The sequence below is a fragment of the Hyperolius riggenbachi genome, chromosome 12, assembly GCF_040937935.1.
Source record: "Hyperolius riggenbachi isolate aHypRig1 chromosome 12, aHypRig1.pri, whole genome shotgun sequence".
Classification (NCBI taxonomy): domain Eukaryota; kingdom Metazoa; phylum Chordata; class Amphibia; order Anura; family Hyperoliidae; genus Hyperolius; species Hyperolius riggenbachi.
In genome coordinates, this window is record NC_090657.1 from 9,386,117 (window position 1) to 9,410,893 (window position 24,777).

At 46.4% G+C, this 24,777-nt stretch overlaps 1 protein-coding gene across 1 annotated transcript in view; it reads right to left on the reverse strand.

The window, feature by feature from the left end:
* Nucleotides 1–24,777, reverse strand: part of FBF1 (Fas binding factor 1) — a 169,435-nt gene that overhangs the window by 23,557 nt on the left and 121,101 nt on the right. Inside the window, exons 22-23 of the mRNA XM_068264242.1 lie at nt 9,714–9,832; nt 9,490–9,612 (exon numbers count right to left, since the gene is read on the reverse strand). Coding sequence (XP_068120343.1) covers nt 9,490–9,612; nt 9,714–9,832 — 242 coding nt within the window. The remainder of the gene's footprint in view (nt 1–9,489; nt 9,613–9,713; nt 9,833–24,777) is intronic.

Below are 24,777 nucleotides of genomic sequence, written 5' to 3' on the forward strand. Positions count from 1 at the left end.
AACCGACCTTACGCTTGGAGGCGGTTCCTCGTCCTGTCAGTGACATCTCCTCCTGAGTGTCACTCTCAGACTATCCTTCCTACGGTCAGTCTGACTCCTCCCGTCTTGGAGAGCTCAGGTCTGCGGAAGGAATCTGTGCAGTACTCCTTGCTGCACTGAGGCCTAGTCCTCGAAGTGTTACTGTTACACCAAACACTACACTCTACTCAGGTGAACAGAGGTTAGCTAGTATATTGGATTATCGGTGAGACTGCAGATCACTTATAATCTGGTATACGTCTGTATTCCCCGTGATACTGCAGATCACCGGTAATCAGACCTCTCTGTGCTTCACCGATCGTTACAGAACGCCAGACCAATAAACTGATGGACGCACGCGCTGACCCTCTGACCGTGCTTGCCACTACGGTGGATACTATCCATCAAGCACTGGGCCAGCACAAAGCTTTGATTGATGCCCTAACAGGCTCTGTGCAAACCCTTCAGACGTCAGTTGATTCGGTGCGATCCCCTCCTAGTGATGACATACGTATGCCCGTACCTGATAAGTTTTCCGGCCACAAGTCTGACTTCCGGAATTTTAGGAGTAGAGTGTTGTCGTACTTCGAATTGAGACCCCGATCCTCGGGGACTGAGACCCAACGGGTCATTTTTATTAAAACATTGTTAACCGGTGACTCCCAGACCTGGGCATACAATCTGCCTCCCACCGATACTGCTCTGACCTCGGTAGAGGAATTTTTTAAGGCTATGGCCGTGATATACGACGACCCTGACCTTGCGGCAACCTCTGAGCGGAAGCTCAAACTTTTGCGGCAAGGCAGAGGGTCGGTCGAGGATTACGCGGCAGAGTTTCGTAGGTGGTCTATTACCGCCAGATTTGACAACTTTGCTCTGATGGATTATTTCTTGTCTGGGTTGTCGGAGGAGGTCTCCGATTTGATGTTAACCTTACCCGAGCCCAAGACAGTCGATGAGGCCATATCATCGGCCATCCGAGTCGATCGTCGACTTCGCCATCAGAGGCAGGCTAGGGGCAGTCACCGTGTCAGGGTGACTTCGTATGCGGTACCTTCTGCTGCATCCTCAGTTACGGCATCCCCGCCTGTTTCACCCTCTCCGGCCTTGCCTCCACCCGAGCCAATGCAAATTGGTCGATCAAAACTGACCCAGGTGGAGCGGAGGCGGAGAATGACAGAACGTCTGTGCCTGTACTGTGCAGAGGCAGGACATAGCGTGCGAAATTGCCCTAACAAGTCGGGAAACGAGTTTGCCTAGGAGTAGTGGGGGGTGACACCCTAGGCACACAATTTTCACCCCTTAAAGAGAAAAAATTGCTTCTCCCCTGTACGATTACATGGGAGAATAAGTCAGTAGCCACTGAAGCGTTTGTCGATTCAGGCTCAGCGGCTAATTTTATGAACCTTGAATTTGCTCAGGAGTTGGGTATTCCCCTCATTCCAGTGAGTCCCCCCATTCAGGTCACGGCAGTGGACGATTACCCTCTGCAACGGGAGCGCCCACTGTCACAGACCCCGGAGGTAAAAGTCGCCATAGGGGTACTGCATGGGGAACAGTTACGGTTTTATGTGTTACGTATGTCCACCTCCACCATTATCCTAGGCATGCCGTGGTTGCAAACTCATTCACCTCAAATAGACTGGGCCACGGGTCAGTTAACTACCTGGTCACCTCATTGTTTCCGACGGTGCTTGGGAAAGTTGACATTGGGGCAAACCAGTGTTCAGGTGGGAGGTGTGCCAGATCAGTACTCCGAATTTTCTGATGTATTCTGTCCCAAGGCAGCTGACAAACTACCCCCACATCGCCCTTTCGACTGTCCCATCGATCTCAGTTCAGGTTGTGTACCTCCCCGGGGACATTTGTACAATTTGTCGGGGCCCGAGAAATTGGCCATGCAGGATTATATCCGTGAGAATTTGGCCAAGGGCTTCATTCGGCCGTCCCGGTCACCCGCTGGGGCAGGTTTCTTTTTTGTTTAGAAAAAAGATGGGGGCTTACGGCCATGTATCGATTATCGGGGGCTTAATAAAATCACTGTGAAGAATCGCTACCCGCTGCCATTAATAGATGACCTATTCACACAGGTCACGGAGGCTAGGATATTCTCGAAACTAGATTTACGAGGGGCATACAACCTGGTGCGCATCAGAGAAGGCGACGAATGGAAAACGGCCTTCAATACTCCGGACGGGCATTACGAGTACCTGGTAATGGCCTTTGGGTTATGTAATGCCCCGGCCGTTTTCCAGGAACTCATTAATGAGGTCTTTAGGGAGGTGTTGGGGAAGTTCGTTTTAGTTTACCTTGACGACATCCTTATCTTTTCTAACAACCTCTCTGATCACAGAACTCATGTCAGATGGGTTTTGAACAAACTGAGGCAGAATTTGTTATATGCTAAACTGGAAAAGTGCATTTTTGAGGTCACGTCAGTGGCTTTTCTGGGATATATAATCTCCACCTCGGGCCTATCTATGGACCCTGCCAAGGTCTCCGCGGTCTTGGAGTGGCCGCAGCCGGTGGGGTTAAAGTCCTTACAACGCTTCTTGGGGTTTGCAAACTACTATAGAAGGTTTATTAAGGGATACTCCACAGTAATTGCACCCCTTACCAGTCTTACAAAAAAAGGGGCAGACACCACTCATTGGCCTCCCGAGGCCTTACAGGCATTCGCTACTTTAAAGGGGTTTTTCTGCTCAGCACCCATATTAAGGCACGTGGACACTTCTCTCCCGTTCATAGTTGAGGTAGACGCCTCAGAGATTGGAGTGGGGGCTGTGCTGTCTCAACGTTCAGGTCTTCAGGGGAGATTACACCCGTGTGCCTATTTTTCACGAAGGTTCTCTCCGGCAGAGAGAAACTACGATATAGGCAACAGCAGGGAGCTCCTAGCCATCAAACTAGCCTTCGAAGAGTGGCGTCATTGGCTGGAAGGAGCGGAGCACACGATCACGGTTTATACCGACCACAAGAATCTCGAGTACATCGAGGGGGCTAAAAGGTTAAGCCCTCGGCAGGCTCGATGGTCGTTATTTTTTTCGAGGTTCACATTCTTAATTACGTACACTCCAGGTAGTAAGAATACCAAGGCGGATGCACTCTCTAGGTGTTTCGAGCCAGAGACAGCCCTCTGTTCCTGAGACCATTGTTCCACGAAAGTTGGTGTTAGCCGCTACCGAGACTTGGAAGGACTGGAGGGAAACTTTGGGTCCTTTCCAGCAGGATGTCCCGGAAGGGAAACCTGAGGGGGTTTTGTTTATCCCGTTGCCCTTCCGTCTCCAGATCTTGGAGATGGTCCACTCACACAAGAATGCGGGACATCCTGGGGCGTCTAGAACGCAGGATTTAGTGGCCAGGTGTGCGTGGTGGCCTTCCCTAGCAGCTGACTGCAAAGAGTTTGTCAGGGAATGTGCGGTGTGCGCAAAAAGCAAGCCCTCCCGGCTGGCATCTGTAGGTACTCTGCAGCCTTTGCCCACCCCGAGCGAACCATGGACCCACTTGTCCATGGATTTTGTGGGGGAGCTTCCTAGGTCGGAGGGCATGTCGGTCATCTGGGTGGTAGTCGACCGCTTTAGTAAAATGGCCCATTTCATGCCCTTGAAAGGACTCCCCTCGGCCCAGGAATTGGCCGACCTATTCATCACCCATATCTTCCGGCTGCATGGCATTCCGGAAGACATAGTATCCGATCGGGGAGTCCAGTTTGTCTCAAAATTTTGGAGGGCATTCTGTCACCAAATGGGCATGGGACTGTCATTTTCTTCGGGCTACCACCCACAGACAAATGGCCAAACGGAGAGGGTCAACCAATCATTAGAGCAATTTTTAAGATGTTACGTTGCTGAAGCGCAGAGTGATTGGGTCAAATTTTTACCGTACGCAGAATTTGGGGGGTACTGTGATGAAACGCGGAAAAGCCGCTGTCTCTCAAAGTGAGGCGGCTGTTTCCGCGTCCAGCAGGGCATCACAACGTGGAAAAACCGCCGCATGCCGCTTAGGCAGAGCGGCGGAATCTGCATTGGGAATGGCGGAATCCGCATTGAAAACGGCGGAATCCGCATTGGAAGCGGCCCCCAGGCTGGTCAGCTGACATTTTCCACAACTTTCATTGGTCCAGCAATTAGGGAGGTCCTGGAAAGGTCCTTGAGTATATATACTGCTGGCTGTTCACTTTTTCCTTGTCTGGCGTGCGATCACACATGTGGGAGCACCCAGATCCGTAGTCAGATCCGTAAGTGTGCCGGGACCAGCTGGAGCTGTAATCCTACACTTAGCTAGATTCTGTTGATAGCTAAAGTACTAGTTTGATTGTGATTATCTGTTATGACTTCCTGCTTGCCTGACTATCCTCCTGAACTCTGATCTTGTACCTCGATATTTCTGATACTCTGTTGCCGAACCCCGGCTCGTCCTTAGACTCTGCTTCTGCCTCCTGATCTTGTACCTCGATATTTCTGATACCCTGTTGCCGAACTCTGCCTGTACCTAGACTCCGCCTCTGCCTTATGATCTTGTACTTTGTCTGTCCGTGTGTGTACGACCTGGCTTGTCCGACCTCGAGAACCGACCTTACGCTTGGAGGCGGTTCCTCGTCCTGTCAGTGACATCTCCTCCTGAGTGTCACTCTCAGACTATCCTTCCTATGGTCAGTCTGACTCCTCCCGTCTTGGAGAGCTCAGGTCTGCGGAAGGAATCTGTGCAGTACTCCTTGCTGCACTGAGGCCTAGTCCTAGTCCTCTAAGTGTTACTGTTACACCAAACACCACACTCTACTCAGGTGAACAGAGGTTAGCTAGTATATTGGATTATCGGTGAGACTGCAGATCACTTATAATCTGGTATACGTCTGTATTCCCAGTGATACTGCAGATCACCGGTAATCAGACCTCTCTGTGCTTCACCGATCGTTACATCCGGACAATCCAAGCAGTCCTTTTGAAACCACGCCCACCCTTTTGTCTCCAGTAGGTTCAAGACTCAGAACCTTCAGGGACAATTGGGTGGAGAAGATACCAGACAAGTGGGCAATATCCACCATATCCAGAGGTCACAAGTGGCATTTCCATCACAGGCCCAGAGAAAGATTTCTACACTCTAGAAAGCAGAAACCTTATTAGATTACATACAATGTTTACAAACACAGAATGCAGTGATACCAGTTCCTGCTCAGGAGAGAGGCCAAGGGATTTATTCTCAATTATTCTTGGTAGAGAAGAAGAGCGGAGGATTCCCGGCCGGTAATCGACCTCAAGTATCTAAACAGATCCATTATTGTACCAAGATTCAAGATGGAATCTCTTCAATCGATAATTCTAGTGGTGATGCCAAACGATTTAATGATAACCATCGATCTCCAGGACGCATACCTCCACATACCAATTCATCACAAATATCAGAAGTATCTAAGGTTTTGTGTCAACAATATTCACCTTCAGTTTTCTGCCCTACCGTTCGGACTTTCGACCGCACCACAGACTTTCACGAAAGTCCTAGTGACAGCCATAGCACAGCAGAGGTTGAGGGGTATACGAGTCTACCATTACCTAGACGATATCCTAGTCCTGGCAGATACAGCAGAAACACTCGAGTCTCACAAGAATCAGACGATACAGTTTTTAACCAACTTGGGATGGATCATAAATTGGCAGAAGAGCCAATTAACACCTTCCAAGGAAATCATCTATCTGGGGGCAGCATTCAACACACAGCAAGGAATTGTGTCACTTCCGGAGGAAAAACTGTGGCAGTTCAGGAAGCTAATATGTCAAATTCTTCAATATCCAACCCTGTCGGCCAGACAATGTCTTCGAGTATTAGGGATGATGTCATCTACTATACCGATGATCAAATGGTCGAGGTGGCACATGAGACCGTTTCAGATGAACTTTCTCTCCCAATGGAACCAGGCTTCCATGAACTAGAAAATAAAAATTTCAATGACATGCAGGCTCTCTCTAATATGGTGGACGAAAACCAAGAATCTGAGTCAAGGTCACCCTTTAAGCACGTATTCTTGGATCACGATTACGTCGGATGCAAGCCAGATTGGATGGGGAGCGCACTGTGGTCAGAGTTGGGCTCAGGGAGTCTGGCGCAAAACGGAAAACAAGATTGTGTCCAATGTGTTGGAGCTGAGAGCGGTGGTCAAGGCAGTACATGCATTTGCTCAGAAGATAATCGGATCTGCTCTTTGCATGCAATCAGACAATCGAGCAATGGTAGCTTATATTCAGAAGCAAGGAGGAACCAGGAGTGTCATTTTAATGAAGGAGCTGGCTCCACTTATGTCTTGGGCAGAGGAGAACCTTTTGGCAATCAAAGCGGTTTACTTGCCTGGGAGGATGAACATTCAAGCAGATCTGCTGTCCAGAAAATGTTTAGACAACAACGAGTGGCAGCTGAATCGAGCAGTGTTCAAACAAATAGTTCATTTGTGGGGTCTTCCTCAAGTGGATCTCTTTTCATCCCATCTGAACAACCAGCTACCTATGTTCTTCTCCAGACGCCAGGTTCCCAACACGAGTGGAGTGGATGCTCTATCGATTCCCTGGCAGACATCGAGGGTGTATGCATTCCCTCCGGTGCCACTGCTACTGAGATTTTTGAAGAGATTACAAACGGAGAACGTGGTGGCAATAGTGATTGCTCCTTTCTGGCCGAAGAGGCCCTGGTTCCCTCTTCTAACCAGGATGTCTATATGTTCCCCAATCAGATTACCAACATCACCAGATCTACTGTCACAGAACGGTCTTTTCCATCAGAATCCGAAGATCCTTGCACTAACGGCTTGGAAGTTGAGAGGAGGATCCTGCTAAACGCTGGATTTTCATCGGCAGTGGTGGAGACCCTCCTAAAGGCTAGAAAAACGTCAACCAACAGGTCTTATCATAGAGTATGGAAAAAATTCATCAATTTCTCCACAGATAGAGAGATTTTCTTTCACCTTCCATTCCTCACATCCTGGACTTTGTGCAAACAGGGGTAGATTTGGGCCTCGGTGTCAGTACCCTCAGGGGTCAAGTATCAGCTATATCAGCCTTAATAGGACAGAGATTGTCATCAGACAGACTAATCCAACAATTCTTTCAAGCTATGTTGAAAGTTAGACCCCCTATAAAGAAAATTATACCGTCTTGGGATCTCCCTCTAGTATTAGAATATCTATCTTCATCAACATTTGAACCACTTCACTCATGCTCTATCTGGAACTTAACATTGAAAGCTACTTTCCTAGTGGCAATATCCTCTGGGAGAAGGGTATCAGAAATTCAGGCATTAGGAGTCCTTGATCCTCACATCATCGTCTTTCCTGACAGAGTGGTCCTCAGACCAGTACTGGACTTTCTTCCTAAAGTAGTCTCAGTGAGACATTTGAACCAGGAATGGACATTACCATCATTTCCTGCAGAGGACGGCCAACCAGATGGTCATCCATTGGACATTTCAAGGGTTTTGAAACAATACATTCTATCTACTCAGACTTTCAGAAAATCGAATCACCTGTTTGTTTGTCCCTCAGGTCCTAGAAAGGGAAGAGAGGTTATGGCAAGAACTATTGCCACTTGGATTATCAGGCTAATCAAAGCTGCTTATAGAGCTAGGGGGTCAATAGATATGCCATGTACAACAGCTCACTCAACCAGGAGTGTCTCAGCATCCTGGGCAGCATCTGCGGGGGTTTCCCTCACTACGATTTGCAAGGCGGCAAATTGGTCTTCGCCAAATACCTTTATTAAACATTATTGTATTGATCCTTCTGTGTTGACAACTGTGAATTTTGGAAAAAAAGTTTTGACTTCTATTGATAAATGAATTTTGCATTATAACCCACCCGTCTGGTATTTATTTATGGATGCTAGTTATATCCCAGGAAGTATGACGACATGGAGATATCAGGAAAGCAGAACATTTGTACTTACCTCTGTAATTTGGAGCTAGTCTACTTTAGGGGACCCACCGCAAATCCCCATAGACACTTTCAGCTGGGCTGCAAAAAGGAACAAATGTCTTCCGTTTGCTTGTTTAAACCTCCACAAGCCTTATATCCCTGGGTAGCTAAGCATGTCCTCTAACGAATTTTGCGGTTTCGGTCAAAAAAAAGTTTGAACTGACTGTACAGGAGCCGCCGAACGGCCGCAATTTCGGGTCCGTCAGCCATCTTTGTTCTGCTCTGCAGGTCGTTTCTTCCTCCTCATTGGAGGGAATTGTTGGGTGGGGGCGTGCCAGCTTCTGTCGGCAGCTAACGAACCCTCCAATGAGGAGAAAGAAAGGACCTGCACAGCAGAAGGAAGATGGCCGACGGAACCGAGATTAAGGCCGTTCGGCGGCTCCTACACAGCCCATTTCAACTTTTTTTTGACAGAAAACCTCACAGTTCGTTACAGGATATGCTTACCTATCCGTGGGTATAAGGCTTGTGGGGGTTTAAACAAGGTGAAAGCTGACATTTGTTCCGTTTCTGCAGACCAGCTGAAAGTGTCTATGGGGATTTGCGGTGGGTTCCCTAAAGTAGACTAGCTCCTGTAATTTTCCTTTCCTGATATAACTCCATGTCGGCATACGACCCTCCCATATTGCTCTTTGAGTGTTTGAGTGCTATATACGAGAATGAGGCTCTGGGGGGTCATGACCTTATTTATAGATTTGAATGGGTCCTATAGGGGTTAGAGGGGAGGAGCTAACCCAGGAAGTATGCCGACATGGAGTTATATCAGGAAAGGAAAATTACAGAGGTAAGTACAAATTTTCTGCTTTTTATGTTATGGCCATTATATGTCTCCGCCTTGTGACAATACCCATTTTTGTTAGGCAATGCGTAGCACACAGCAAAGGGCCCACTGTTGCCTCTGTCACTGCTCTCTCATGCATGGAAGATTGAAAAAAGAATTTCATCAATAAGTAAATTAGAAGCTGTATGTTTAAGTAGGCAAGATACACACCTTCATTGCAGGCTTCAAGATAGCCATTACTGTGTAACTATACTTTAAGTTTAAAGTGAACCAGAGAGGAAGCACCCTCATGTATTTTACCATATTCATCAGTGGGAACATTAGAGAAAACACCTACTTTGCTCTCTGTTTCATTCTTCACTGCTCAGCCTGCTTGTTATCAGCCCTGATAAAATCCCCCACTGAGCATTCAGTCTGGCTTTGCTCTGGAATTATTATAGCTGAGTTATTATAGCAGAGCCAGAAGGGGGCAGGCTTGGGCTTGAAAAGACATCAGAGAAGACAGACTCAGCTATAATGATTCCTGAGCAAAGCCAGACTGAATGCTCAGTGGGGGATTTTATCAGGGCTGATAACAAGCAGGCTGAGCAGTGAAGGATGAAACCGAGAGCAGGGTAGGCGTTTTCTCTAATGTCCCCACTGATATATATGGTAAAATACATGAGGGTGCTTCGCCTCTGGTGCACTTTAAATCCACAATAAATAACAACTGTAAAATCATTTCATGGTTTCCAACCTTTGCTCGCTCTAGTTCCTCTCGCTCCTTGGCCATTTGCTGTTTCATGATCCTCTTTTGTTCTTCCAGGGAGCGCTGTAAGGACTCTACTTTGGCTTGCTCAGCAGACACCCTCCAACGTTCCTATCAAGATGAAAGTTTATAAACTTAAACAATGGTATATACTGAAGTACCGGCGGAAGAAAGAAAGATCAGCACTGGCAAGAAATAGAATGCTGTTTGACCTGTTCCAGCAGGCGACTCTGCTCACTGAGCCTCGTGTCCAGATTAGTGATAATCATACGCAGGTTCTTCTGTTCCTCTTCCATATCTTTCTGTTGCTGAGTTAAACGTTCCTGTAAAGCTGAAATGGAGAACAAGATCAAGAAGGGCGCCTAGAAGTTTCATCAATACAAGGCACCAGTATTTAGTATAGCCGGGCACAATGGACCCAAATGGCTTCTACAGAAAGTTGTGTTACCTTCCTAAAACATTAGTTATTTGCAGGTCATCACCTCTAATGACCAATCATTACATGAATGCATCACTTAAAGACAGTCAGTGAGGTCATGCAAACTGGAGTAAATGTCTGCAAATTTAAAGGAAATGTGATTTATAAATATGCCCCCCCCCCCCCCCTCAAGAATTCAAAATTCCGCTTAGAAAATTGCTCTGATCTAGCGCTTTTTAGAGCAATTTTCCACTTTCCTATACTTAACATTAAAGGAGTTATCAGGCATTTTTTACAAAAAAAAAGCTTTACTCACTTGGGGCTTTCTCCAGCCCCTTGCAGCCGACTGTCTCACGCTGACTGCTCTGCTCCACGCTGCCGTCCCGGCTCCCCGCACAGAGCAGAGGCCGACCCCGAGGTCGTTCTTACTACTGCGCCTGTGCAGTAAGCCGTGTACATTGTGGGCTTGATTGACTTCAGCAGTTTGCGCAGGCGCAGTGAGGACGACCTCCTCTGGGTCGGCCTCTGCACTGTGCGCAGACACCGGGGCGGCGGTAGAGAGCGGAGTGGTTGCTGTGGGACAGTCTGCTGCAAGGGGCTGGAGAAACGAACACCGTGAATCCAGCGCAGGAGACTTGGGCACACAGGGAGTAACGTCGGCGCCGTCAGAAGACAGAGCTGAAGTTACATTTAAAACACAATAATTTGGCTTCCAGCAATTGCTGAAAGCTGAATTATTTCATTCCCCACTATCCATGGCGGCCTGGAGGGGGAATAGTATTTAGCGCGGCCGGGACTTGTGCAGCAGCAGGATCAGCCATACCGGCTGTATCCTGTGCCCAAGTGTCCCGCGCCAATTCCTCTCATACGCCTGGAGAAAGCCCCAGGTGAGTAGGTTGTTTTTTTTTTAAATGCCCGATGATTCCTTTAAGGCAGAACCGTCTCAGAAATGCTGCAGGACCTGCGTTTGCATTTGGGAAAAAAAATCACATCGCTCTGGTGTGATCCATCCCATACAAAGACATTAGCCAAATGCTTTTCAAAGCGCTAGCGTTCTAAAAAGTGCTCAGAAGTGCTCTAGGTGTACATCAGCCCGAAGGTTCGGTGCTCGATAAAATATCGGGTGCTGGGGCTATCCAGAATGCAAATTGTAGCTATAAATATTGGGCACCCACATGCTGCTGATCTTAGGCTTGCGGCAGGGTTAAAGCTTAAACACCACCAGGAAAGGGGGGGCGCTAATGGTGTGTACACGTTTGAAAGATTAATGAAAGATCACAGACCAATGTTACCCCCTTCCATGTAGTATGAGAGCCATACTCTACACAGTCTATTCTATGGAGCTGCACTCCCCATCAGACAGAGATCTTACCCCCTTCCATGTAGTATGAGAGCCACACCTACACAGTCTATTCTATGGAGCTGCACTCCCCATCAGACAGAAATCTTACCCCCTTCCATGTAGTATGAGAGCCACACCTACACAGTCTATTCTATGGAGCTGCACTCCCCATCAGACAGAAATCTTACCTCCTTCCATGTAGTATGAGAGCCACACCTACACAGTCTATTCTATGGAGCTGCACTCCCCATCAGACAGAAATCTTACCCCCTTCCATGTAGTATGAGAGCCATACCTACACAGTCTATTCTATGGAGCTGAGCTCCCCATCAGACAGAAATCTTATCCCCTTCCATGTAGTATGAGAGCCACACCTACACAGTCTATTCTATGGAGCTGAACTCCCCATCAGACAGAGATCTTACCCCCTTCCATGTAGTATGAGAGCCATACCTACACAGTCTATTCTATGGAGCTGCACTCCCCATCAGACAGAAATCTTACCCCCTTCCATGTAGTATGAGAGCCTCACCTACACAGTCTATCCTATGGAGCTGATCTCCCCATCAGACAGAAATCTTACCCCCTTCCATGTAGTATGAGAGCCACACCTACACAGTCTATTCTATTGAGCTGCACTCCCCATCAGATAGAAATCTTACCCCCTTCCATGTAGTATGAGAGCCACACCTACACAGTCTATTCTATTGAGCTGAACTCCCCATCAGACAGAAATCTTTGCAAGATGCTGCACACAAAGATGCTGTACACATGCAACAGATCAGTATCTGCAAAAGATCTGTTCCTGCAAAAGATCCGTTCCTGCAAATTGCACTCATAGTCTATGATATCTGCAGATCCTCATACACACCTTGTTTAACAGACATTCATCTGCAGATCAGATCCACCAGGATGGATTTTCAGACCTGCAGACGATTGCCAGGTATGCAGATGAAGTCTGTTAACCACCCTGGCGTTCTATTAAGATCGCCAGGGCGGCTGCGGGAGGGTTTTTTTTTATTAAAAAAAAACTATTTCATGCAATGAGCAGCCTTCCTTTTTTCGCTTACCTCGTCGCCATGGCGACGAACGGAGTGACGTCATGGACGTCAGCCGACGTCCTGACGTCAGCCGCCTCCGATCCAGCCCTTAGCGCTGGCCGGAACTATTTGTTCCGGCTGCGCAGGGCTCAGGCGGCTGGGGGGACCCTCTTTCGCCGCTGCACGCGGTGCTGCGGTGGCGGCGATCAGGTAGCACACGCGGCTGGCAAAGTGCCGGCTGCGTGTGCTGCTTTTTATTTCATGAAAATCGGCCCAGCAGGGCCTGAGTGGCAGCCTCCGGCGGTAATGGACGAGCTGAGCTCGTCCATAATGCCAGGAAGGTTAAACAAGGTGTGTATGAGGATCTGCAGATCATCATACACACCTTGTTTAACTGACATTCATCTGCAGATCAGACAATCATCTGCAGATCTGAAGGTCCATCCTGGTGGATCTGATATGCAGATGAATGTCTGTTAAACAAGGTGTGTATGATGATCTGCAGATATCATAGACTATGAATGCATTTTGCGGGAACGGATCTTTTTCAGGAAGAGATCTTTTGCAGATACTGATCTGTTGCATGTGTACAGCATCTGTGTGTGCAGCATCTTGCAAAGATTTCTGTCTGATGGGGAGTGCAGCTCCATAGAATAGACTGTGTAGGTATGGCTCTCATACTACATGGGAGGGGGTAAGATTTCTGTCTGATGGGGAGTGCAGCTCCATAGAATAGACTGTGTAGGTGTGGCTCTCATACTACATGGAAGGGGGTAAGATTTCTGTCTGATGGGGAGCGCAGCTCCATAGAATAGACTGTGTAGGTGTGGCTCTCATACTACATGGAAGGGGGTAAGATTTCTGTCTGATGGGGAGTTCAGCTCCATAGAATAGACTGTGTAGGTATGGCTCTCATACTACATGGAAGGGGGTAAGATTTCTGTCTGATGGGGAGTGCAGCTCCATAGAATAGACTGTGTAGGTGTGGCTCTCATACTACATGGAAGGGGGTAAGATTTCTGTCTGATGGGGAGCGCAGCTCCATAGAATAGACTGTGTAGGTGTGGCTCTCATACTACATGGAAGGGGGTAAGATTTCTGTCTGATGGGGAGTTCAGCTCCATAGAATAGACTGTGTAGGTGTGGCTCTCATACTACATGGAAGGGGGTAAGATTTCTGTCTGATGTGGAGTGCAGCTCCATAGAATAGACTGTGTAGGTATGGCTCTCATACTACATGGAAGGGGGTAAGATTTCTGTCTGATGGGGAGTGCAGCTCCATAGAATAGACTGTGTAGGTGTGGCTCTCATACTACATGGAAGGGGGTAAGATCTCTGTGTGATGGGGAGTGCAGCTCCATAGAATAGACTGTGTAGGTGTGGCTCTCATACTACATGGAAGGGGGTAAGATCTCTGTCTGATGGGGAGTGCAGCTCCATAGAATAGACTGTGTAGGTGTGGCTCTCATACTACATGGAAGGGGGTAAGATCTCTATCTGATGGGGAGTGCAGCTCCATAGAATAGACTGTGTAGGTGTGGCTCTCATACTACATGGAAGGGGGTAAGATCTCTGTCTGATGGGGAGTGCAGCTCCATAGAATAGACTGTGTAGGTGTGGCTCTCATACTACATGGAAGGGGGTAAGATTTCTGTCTGATGGGGAGTGCAGCTCCATAGAATAGACTGTGTAGGTATGGCTCTCATACTACATGGAAGGGGGTAAGATCTCTGTCTGATGGGGAGTGCAGCTCCATAGAATAGACTGTGTAGGTGTGGCTCTCATACTACATGGAAGGGGGTAAGATTTCTGTCTGATGGGGAGTGCAGCTCCATAGAATAGACTGTGTAGGTATGGCTCTCATACTACATGGAAGGGGGTAAGATTTCTGTCTGATGGTGAGTTCAGCTCCATAGAATAGACTGTGTAGGTATGGCTCTCATACTACATGGAAGGGGGTAAGATTTCTGTCTGATGGGGAGTTCAGCTCCATAGAATAGACTGTGTAGGTGTGGCTCTCATACTACATGAAGGGTGGTAAGATTTCTGTCTGATGGGGAGTGCAGCTCCATAGAATAGACTGTGTAGGTATGGCTCTCATACTACATGGAAGGGGATAAGATTTCTGTCTGATGGGGAGTGCAGCTCCATAGAATAGACTGTGTAGGTATGGCTCTCATACTACATGGAAGGGGGTAAGATTTCTGTCTGATGGGGAGTGCAGCTCCATAGAATAGACTGTGTAGGTGTGGCTCTCATACTACATGGAAGGGGGTAAGATTTCTGTCTGATGGGGAGTGCAGCTCCATAGAATAGACTGTGTAGGTGTGGCTCTCATACTACATGGAAGGGGGTAAGATCTCTGTCTGATGGGGAGTGCAGCTCCATAGAATAGACTGTGTAGGTGTGGCTCTCATACTACATGGAAGGGGGTAAGATTTCTGTCTGATGGGGAGCGCAGCTCCATAGAATAGACTGTGTAGGTGTGGCTCTCATACTACATGGAAGGGGGTAAGATTTCTGTCTGATGGGGAGTGCAGCTCCATAGAATAGACTGTAGGTGTGGCTCTCATACTACATGGAAGGGGGTAAGATTTCTGTCTGATGGGGAGTGCAGCTCCATAGAATAGACTGTGTAGGTATGGCTCTCATACTACATGGAAGGGGGTAAGATTTCTGTCTGATGGAGAGTGCAGCTCCATAGAATAGACTGTGTAGGTGTGGCTCTCATACTACATGGAAGGGGGTAAGATTTCTGTCTGATGGGGAGTGCAGCTCCATAGAATAGACTGTGTAGGTGTGGCCCTCATACTACATGGAAGGTGGTAAGATTTCTGTCTGATGGGGAGTGCAGCTCCATAGAATAGACTGTGTAGGTGTGGCTCTCATACTACATGGAAGGGGGTAAGATTTCTGTCTGATGGAGAGTGCAGCTCCATAGAATAGACTGTAGGTGTGGCTCTCATACTACATGGAAGGGGGTAAGATTTCTGTCTGATGGGGAGTGCAGCTCCATAGAATAGACTGTGTAGGTATGGCTCTCATACTACATGGAAGGGGGTAAGATTTCTGTCTGATGGGGAGTGCAGCTCCATAGAATAGACTGTGTAGGTGTGGCTCTCATACTACATGGAAGGGGGTAAGATTTCTGTCTGATGGGGAGTGCAGCTCCATAGAATAGGCTGTGTAGGTGTGGCTCTCATACTACATGGAAGGGGGTAAGATCTCTGTCTGATGGGGAGTGCAGCTCCATAGAATAGACTGTGTAGGTGTTGCTCTCATACTACATGGAAGGGGGTAAGATTTCTGTCTGATGGGGAGTGCAGCTCCATAGAATAGACTGTGTAGGTGTGGCTCTCATACTACATGGAAGGGGGTAAGATCTCTGTCTGATGGGGAGTGCAGCTCCATAGAATAGACTGTGTAGGTGTGGCTCTCATACTACATGGAAGGGGGTAAGATTTCTGTCTGATGGGGAGTGCAGCTCCATAGAATAGTCTGTGTAGGTGTGGCTCTCATACTACATGGAAGGGGGTAAGATTTCTGTCTGATGGGGAGTGCAGCTCCATAGAATAGACTGTGTAGAATATGGCTCTAATGCTGGGCATACATGGTGCAATTCTGCGCTGGAATCGAGCGGCTGGCTTGATGCCGGCGCGTCCCTGCTCATCCGTGCGGGTGTGTGAATCGATTCCCGCTCGTCCCCGCGGGCACTTCCTTATCTGCGCTTCGTTTCTTCCATTGTCCGCCCGCGGGGATCGAACGCGGTATCGATCCGGCACAGTGATCGGACACGTCGGATATTATCAATCGAGCCATCAGCGGCTCGATTGATAATAAAAAACGAGCCGTGTATGCCCAGCATAATACTACATGGAAGGGGGTAAAATTGGTCTAAGATCTTTCAAGTGTGTACACACCATAAGGATTTTACTATTATCAGTTCACAACAGACATTTTGGTCTCCCTGATTGAAAAAGGACTGCTCAACCTATTGCCGACCGCGTCACTCCAATGGGCGTGACCGTGGTGGCAGCCCCAGGAATGCCTAACGCCGATTCGCTCCGGTCCGCCTTCAGTCTCCCAGTGGGGATTGCTGCTCAGAGACGGTTAGACGGCGAAACCGCTGTCTAATTAGGCTGTACAGTGCTGCGATCTACGGCAACGCTGTACTGGGGACAGCCGTGTGACACGGCTGTCCCCCTTGGGGGCCACAAGAGCGATCAGCTGTGATAGGCTGAGGGAGGGAGGGGACTTTGCATATTTAAAAAAATAAAGGAAAATGTGATTAAAAAAAATATTTCTAAAAAATAAACAAACAAACCGAAAGGCGATCTGACCCCACTAACAGAGAGCTCTATTGGTGGGGCGAAGGGGGGTGGGGGGAATCACTTGTGTGCTGAGTTGTACGGCCCTGCAGCGGGGCCTTAAAGCTGCAGTGGCCTATTTTGTAAAAAATCGTAGATAAGCAGGAAGGCCTGGCCAGTGTCGTTGAGGAGACTAGAAGAAGAATAACGTCTTGTTTGCGGCGTGTGAAGAATGTTTTGGAGATCGGCTGCTCGAGGCAGGACAGCGCCCTTCTAGAGAAGATTCATCAGAAGTGCCAGCAACATGCTCAGCATTTGTATCAGTCATGAGTTTTAATGTAGCCTTATATGTTTGGGAAGCTGGGACAGTGCATGATTAAGGCTTCTTTTCACAAATGCGTTTGCGCTTGCAAAAGCTTTTTCCACTCAATGCGATTGTGACGGTCACCGCCGGGAGCAAAACGCAGGCTATAATCATGCAGCACTATGATTGCACTTGTGTAAGAATTGCAACGTGCTAATGGAAAAGTGCATTGCCATTTACATGTCAATCACGGTGCACTAGCGATCAGCAAAACGTCGGCGACCCGCTTGTTCAAGCGGATCGCGGCTAGTGGAAAAGGGCCCTAAGGGACTTGGTCAAAGTCACAAGGAGCCGACATCCGGATTAGATCACGGGTCTTTCAGGAATTCTCATAAAAGTTATGCAGACCTTCAGAATAATAAACCTGCGAGCTATGGCTCCTTCACTGACTGAGCCATGTAACTTTTTTCCCTTATATCTGAAACTGTTATTGCACCTTGACTGCTCAATACAGCCATATATGCCATCATGCAGGCAGAACTCCACTAGCATGTTTGGTGTAGTGGTTAGCTCACCAAACTAGCCTGCACTGAGTTATGTATATATGAGTTCAAATCTTGGCTAATTCTTTTCCCCAGAAACTGATAGATTTTACGAAAGTTCAAGTAGGGCATGGAGACCCAAATCTCATAAGTGTTAGAGATAGCTGAGTGGTTAAGCTATTGGGTTATGTAACACAGAGATTATATATGTATATATCTATATATATTTAATCGCTGTGTTACATAACCCAATAGCTTAACCACTCAGCTATCTCTAAGTTCAAAACTTGGCTAATTCTTTTTCCCAGAAACTGATACATTTTAGAGAAGTTCAAGTACGGCATGGAGACCCAAAGCTCATAAGTGTTAGAGATAGCTGAGTGGTTAAGCTATCAGGTCACAGAGATCACATGCAGTTGGATGTTCAAGTCCCATCCTAGACAAGTCTAAAGGCCTAGGCCAATGTCCTTGAGGAGGCCAGAAGAAGGATAATGTCTTGCCGTCGGCGTATAGAAGGAAGAATGTTTTAGGGATCAGCTGTCCTGGAAGGGACAGCTTCTTTGTAGAGAAGATTCATCAGAAGTGCCAGCAAGATGCTCAGCATTGGTACCAGTCATGAGTTTTAATGTAGCCCTATACGTTTGGGAAGCTGGGACAGCATGTGATTAAGTGACTTGTCCAAGGTCACAAGGAGCCGACGTCAGGATTAGAACCTGGGTCTTTCAGGAATTCTCATAACGGTTACGCTGACCTTCGGAGTAATTAACCTGCGAGCTATGGCTCCTTCACTGACTGAGCCATGTAACTTCTTTCCCTTATACCTGAAACTTTATTGCTCCTTGACTGCTCAATATAGCCACATATGCCATCATGCAGGCAGAACTCCACTAGCATATTTTGTGTAGTGGTTAAATCACCAAACTAGCCTGCACTGAATATTATATATATAGCATTGGTACCAGTCATGAGTTTTAATGCTGCCCTATACGTTTGGGAAGCTGGGACAGCACGTGATTAAGTGACTTATATATATATAGGAGTCCAAATCTTGGCTAATTCTTTTCCCCAGAAACTGATAGATTTTAATGATGTTCAAGTACGGCATGGAGAACCTAATCTCATAAGTGTTAGAGATAGCTGAATGGTTAAGCTATCAGGTTACCTAACACAGAGATCACAAGCAGTTGGGTGCTCAAGTCCCATCCTAGACAAGTCTCAAGGCCTGGCCAATGTCCTTTGTTATTGCTCCTTGACTGCTCAATATGCCATCATGCAGGCAGAACTCCACTAGAATGTGTGGTGTAGTTGTTAACTCAACAAACTACGGTGCACTGAATTATATGAGTTCAAATCTTGGCTAATTATTTTCCCCAGAAACTGATAGATTTTAAGGAAGTTCAAGTAGGGCATGGAGAACCCTATCGCATAAGTGTTAGAGATAGCTTAGTGGTTAAGCTATTAGGTTACCTAACACAGAGATCACAAGCAGTTGGGTGTTCAAGTCCCATCCTAGACAAGTCTCAAGGCCTGGCCAGCGTCCTTGAGGAGGACACTGGCCTTTGTTATTGCTCTTTGACTGCTCAATACAGCCACATATGCCATCATGCAGGCAGAATTCCACAAGAATGTGTGGTGTAGTTAGTTGTTAACTCAACAAACTACTATGCACTGAATTATATATATATATATAAGTTCCAATCTTGGCTAATTCTTTTTCCCAGAAACTGATAGATTTTAAGGAAGTTCAAGTACGGCATGGAGAACCTAATCTCATAAGTGTTAGAGATAGCTGAATGGTTAAGCTATCGGGTTACCTAACACAGAGATCACAAGCAGTTGGGTGTTCAAGTCCCATCCTAGACAAGTCTCAAGGCCTGGCCAATGTCCTTGACGAGGCCGGAAGAAGGATAACATCTTGCCGACGGCGTATGAAGAAAGAATGTTGTAGGGATCAGCTGTCCTGGAAGGGACAGCTTCTTTATAGAGAAGATTCATCAGAAGTGCCAGCAAGATGCTCAGCATTGGTACCAGTCATGAGTTTTAATGCTGCCCTATACGTTTGGGAAGCTGGGACAGCATGTGATTAAGTGACTTATATATATATATGAGTTCAAATCTTTGCTAATTCTTTTCCCCAGAAACTGATAGATTTTAAGGAAGTTCAAGTACGGCATGGAGAACCTAATCTCATAAGTGTTAGAGATAGCTGAATGGTTAAGCTATCAGGATACCTAACACAGAGATCACAAGCAGTTGGGTGTTCAAGTCCCATCCTAGACAAGTCTCAAGGCCTGGCCAGCGTCCTTGAGGAGGACACTGGCTTTTGTTATTGCCCCTTGACTGCTCAATACAGCCACATATGCCATCATGCAGGCTTGTTTGGTGTAGTGGTTAAATCACCAAACTATTATGCACTGAATTATATATGAGTTCAAATCTTGGCTAATTCTTTTCCCCAGAAACTGATAGATTTTAAGGAAGTTCGAGTAGGGCATGGAGAACCCAATCTCATAAATGTTAGAGATAGCTGAGTGGTTAAGCTATTGGGTTACCTAACACAGAGATCACAAGCAGTTGTGTGTTCAAGGCCTGGCCAGTGTCTTTGAGGAGGACAGTGGCCTTTGTTATTGCTCCTTGACTGCTCAATAGAGCCACATGTGCCATCATGCAGGCAAAACTCCACTAGCATGTGTGGTGTAGTGGTTAACTCACCAAGCTACTATGCACTGAATTATATATACAGTATATATGAGTTCAAATCTTGGCTAATTCTTTTTCCCAGAAACTGATAGATTTTAAGAAAGTTCAAGTACGGCATGGAGAACCTACTCTCATAAGTGTTAGAGATAGCTGAGTGGTTAAGCTATCAGGATACCTAACACAGAGATCACAAGCAGTTGGGTGTTCAAGTCCCATCCTAGACAAGTCTCAAGGCCTAGGCCAATGTCCTTGAGGAGGCCGGAAGAAGGATAATGTCTTGCCGATGGCGTATGAGAAGAAAGAATGTTTTAGGGATGAGCTGTCCTGGAAGGGACAGCTTCTTCATAGAGAAGATTCATCAGAAGTGCCAGCAAGATGCTCAGCATTGGTACCAGTCATGAGTTTTAATGCAGCCCTATACGTTTGGGAAGCTGGGACAGCATGTGATTAAGTGACTTGTCCAAGGTCACAAGGAGCCGACGCCAGGATTAGAACCTGGGTCTTTCAGGAATTCTCGTAATAGGTTACGCTGACCTTCGGAGTAATTAACCTGCGAGCTATGGCTCCTTCACTGACTGAGCCATGTAACTTCTTTCCCTTATACCTGAAACTTTATTGCTCCTTGACTGCTCAATAGAGCCACATATGCCATCATGCAGGCAGAACTCCACTAGCATGTTTGGTGTAGTGGTTAAATCACCAAACTACTATGTACTGAAATATATATATATATATACATATATATACATATATATATATATATATATATATATATATATATATATATGAGTTCAAATCTTTGCTAATGCTTTTCCCCAGAAACTGATAGATTTTAAGAAAGTTCAAGTACGGCATGGAGAACCTAATCTCATAAATGTTAGAGATAGCTGAATGGTTAAGCTATCAGGATACCTAACACAGAGATCACAAGCAGTTGGGTGTTCAAGTTCCATCCTAGACAAGTCTCAAGGCCTGACCAATGTTCTTGAGGAGGACACTGGCCTTTGTTATTGCTCTTTGACTGCTCAATACAGCCACATGTGCCATCATGCAGGCAGAATTCCACAAGAATGTGTGGTGTAGTGGTTAACTCACCAAACTACTATGCACTGAATTATATATATATATATATATATATAAGTTCAAATCTTGGCTAATTCTTTTTCCCAGAAACTGATAGATTTTACGGAAGTTCAAGTAGGGCATGGAGATCAAAAACTCATAAGTGTTAGAGATAGCTGAGTGGTTAAGCTATCAGGATACCTAACACAGAGATGACAAGAAGTTGGGTGTTCAAGGCCTGGCCAGTGTCCTTGAGGAGGACACTGGCCTTTGTTATTGTCCCTTGACTGCTCAACATAGCCACATATGCCATCATGCAGGCAAAACTCCACTAGCATGTTTGGTGTAGTGGTTAACTCACCAAACTACTATGCACTGAATTGTATATATGAGTTCAAATCTTGGCTAATTCTTTTCCCAGAAACTGATAGATTTTAAGGAAGTTCAAGTACGGCATGGAGAACCTAATCTCATAAGTGTTAGAGATAGCTGAATGGTTAAGCTATCGGGTTACCTAACACAGAGATCACAAGCAGTTGGGTGTTCAAGTCCCATCCTAGACAAGTCTCAAGGCCTAGGCCAATGTCCTTGAGGAGGCCGGAAGAAGGATAATGTCTTGCCGATGGCGTATGAAGAAAGAATGTTTTAGGGATCAGCTGTCCTGGAAGGGACAGCTTCTTTATAGAGAAGATTCATCAGCAGTGCCAGCAAGATGCTCAGCATTGGTACCAGTCATGAGTTTTAATGTAGCCCTATACGTTTGGGAAGCTGGGACAGCATGTGATTAAGTGACTTGTCCAAGGTCACAAGGAGCCGACGCCAGGATTAGAACCTGGGTCTTTCAGGAATTCTCGTAATGGTTACGCTGACCTTCGGAGTAATTAACCTGCGAGCTATGGCTCCTTCACTGACTGAGCCATGTAACTTCTTTCCCTTATACCTGAAACTGTGTTATTGCTCTTTGACTACTAAATATAGCCACATGTGCCGTCATGCAGCTCACTAGCATGTTTGGTGAAGTGGTTAAATCACCAAACTACTATGTACTGAGTTATTGATATATGAGTTCAAATATTAGCTAATTCTTTTATTTTTTCCAGAAACTGATAGGTGTTAAGGAAGTTCAAGTGGGGCGTGGAGAACCCAATCCTGTAAGTATTAGAGATAGCTTAATGGTTAAGGTCTTGGGTTTCCTAACACAAAGATCATAATCAGTTTCATATTCCATTCCCATCCTAGACAAGCCATAAAGCCTGACCAGTGGCATTTACTTGTCTTTATTAAAGCGGACCCAAACCAAACATTTTTTTAATTCAAGATATGTAGTTGCACCACTCTGACACATACAAAGATAAATAAACACTCCTTCAAGCCTATGAGCATTTCAGTGCATGCTTTTCACCCTTCTCTTTCCATAACTAGGGTTATACAGGTGGCAGCCATTGCTTCTGAGCTTAGTAGGAGGTTTTAGATCATGGGTGTGTTTGTCATCAGCTACCCTCCCTCACAGGGGCGTCATCTATGTGAAATCTCACACAAGCTGAGATCACCTCCCCTGTGACATCATCAGTAGCAGCCTGTGTTTTGTTTTTTATCTCCTCCACCAGTCTGCCAGATTCTGTCCCGGCAATATGAAAGGAAGGGAGGGGTTCCTCCAATAAATGTAAAATATTTTATATTTGTCATCATGCAGCTAAAAAAAGGCTGCTATTTATTATTATAATTTAGAAAATAGATGTTATTTCTGAAATCTGAAATTTTAATTTGGGTCCACTTCAAGTATTCCTGCTGACACTGCTTTGTGGCTGTCTTTCCAAGCCCTCTCCCCACATCAGTGCCCAGCCTCTCCTCCTTCCCAGTCTGATGCTTCCTGGAAGGTCTGGCGTGCATCACATAAGCCCAGAGGTCAGTGCGGGGTGTATGTGGTATATGTGCAGTGTGTGGTATTTGCACTGTGTGTGGTGGGAGCGGTTTGTGCATGCGGGGGGGGGGGGGTGTTGTGGTGTGAGCGGTTTGTGCGTGTGTGGTGTGCGTGTGTGGTGTGTGTGTGTGGTTGCGTGTGTGTGACTGCCTATGGACTACAAGGGACGGAGAAAGCCCCAGGTAAGTAATTAAAGTACCACTGAATTGACCCCCCAAAAAGTGGACTTTGACTTACCTGGGGTTTCTTCTAGCCCCCTGTAGTCTGTCAGGTCCCCTCACTTGTGTTGCTGCCCTCTCTGCTGCTAGAGCTGTAGTGTGCTACTGCACATGCCTGGTCACGCGCCTCCTCAGTTGTGGGAGCGTTCTACACATGCACCGTAAAACTCTTGTGAGAACTGCGCAAGTGCAGAATGTTCCCGCCAATTTTTTCTTGTGGGCATTATTTTTTTTTGTAGGAGAGGGGGTTTCATCTAACATTTTGCTGGCAGGCCCACTTACACCACTTCTAAGTTCATGTATATTTGGCTCCACCCATGACCACACCCATGTTCTGTTGCATGGACACACCCATTCTTAGTGTCAGTGTCAGTAAAAAAAAAAATCCTTTGTCAGTAAATTTTTATACTTATGTCAGTAAAAATGAATTTGAAAGGTTGGCAACACTGCTCCTTCCGTTCCCTATTATGGGGTCAATTCATAAAAGGCTGTGCGGTAAAACAAATCTGGTCGGGAAAATACCGCATTCTGTATTTTAGAATTTTGTGTGCTAATTCATAAACATATTCACAGCTGCGATAGAAAATGCAGTGTTTTACCGAACTAAACTGTTGGTAACAAGAAGAGTATCTGGCTGAGTTGTTACATTGCTGTTCTCCGTGCAGAGACAGCATTACAATAAAAGAGGCATCCCAGCTTCAGTTTAGATGTGCATGTTTTGTTATACTGCCTCTGCTTGCTCTGAATCTGTCTATTCTTTCTAAACAATCTGTTTAATTGCCACAGCTTAGAACAACTTCAAGAAACTTTACACATGCCAAGCTTTGTGATGTTCACCTCCAGTAAATACACATCTGAAAAACAGGTACCCAAGAGGTTAAAAACACAGCCTAGAGTATTCAGGGGAAGCCTTGTTTGTTCTGATCGCTCTGCTGCTGGCTTGGGGGAGATCTCACTGCTTCTGCTGAGTCTCCATTAACATCACACAGTCCCACTCTCTTATCACCTCTTCAAAGCAGGCAGTATGTTCCATGCCATTACCGCTTGCTCTAATCTTTATGAATTGACATTTAGGGTACGTTTCCACTCGAGCGAATCTGCATGCGTTTCCTGCATGCAGATTCGCTCAACCAATACAAGTGGATGGCGCTGTTTCCACTTGTCAGGAATTCTGTGTGGCTCGCTATGCAGAAAAAATCTGCACAGCAGAGCCGTCAGAATTTGCACGCCGCACACCCGCACGCGAATCGTCGGTAATGTAACTAAATAGGAAAACCGCAAGCTCTTTAGTCTTGCGGTTTTCCCGGCGTTTCCGCGTGCGATTTCGTCTAAAAACCCATGTCAATGCTTGCCGGCATTGACATGGTTAAAATCACGTTGTTAAAACCGCGGGCGATTCCGCGTGAAAATTCGCATAGAAAC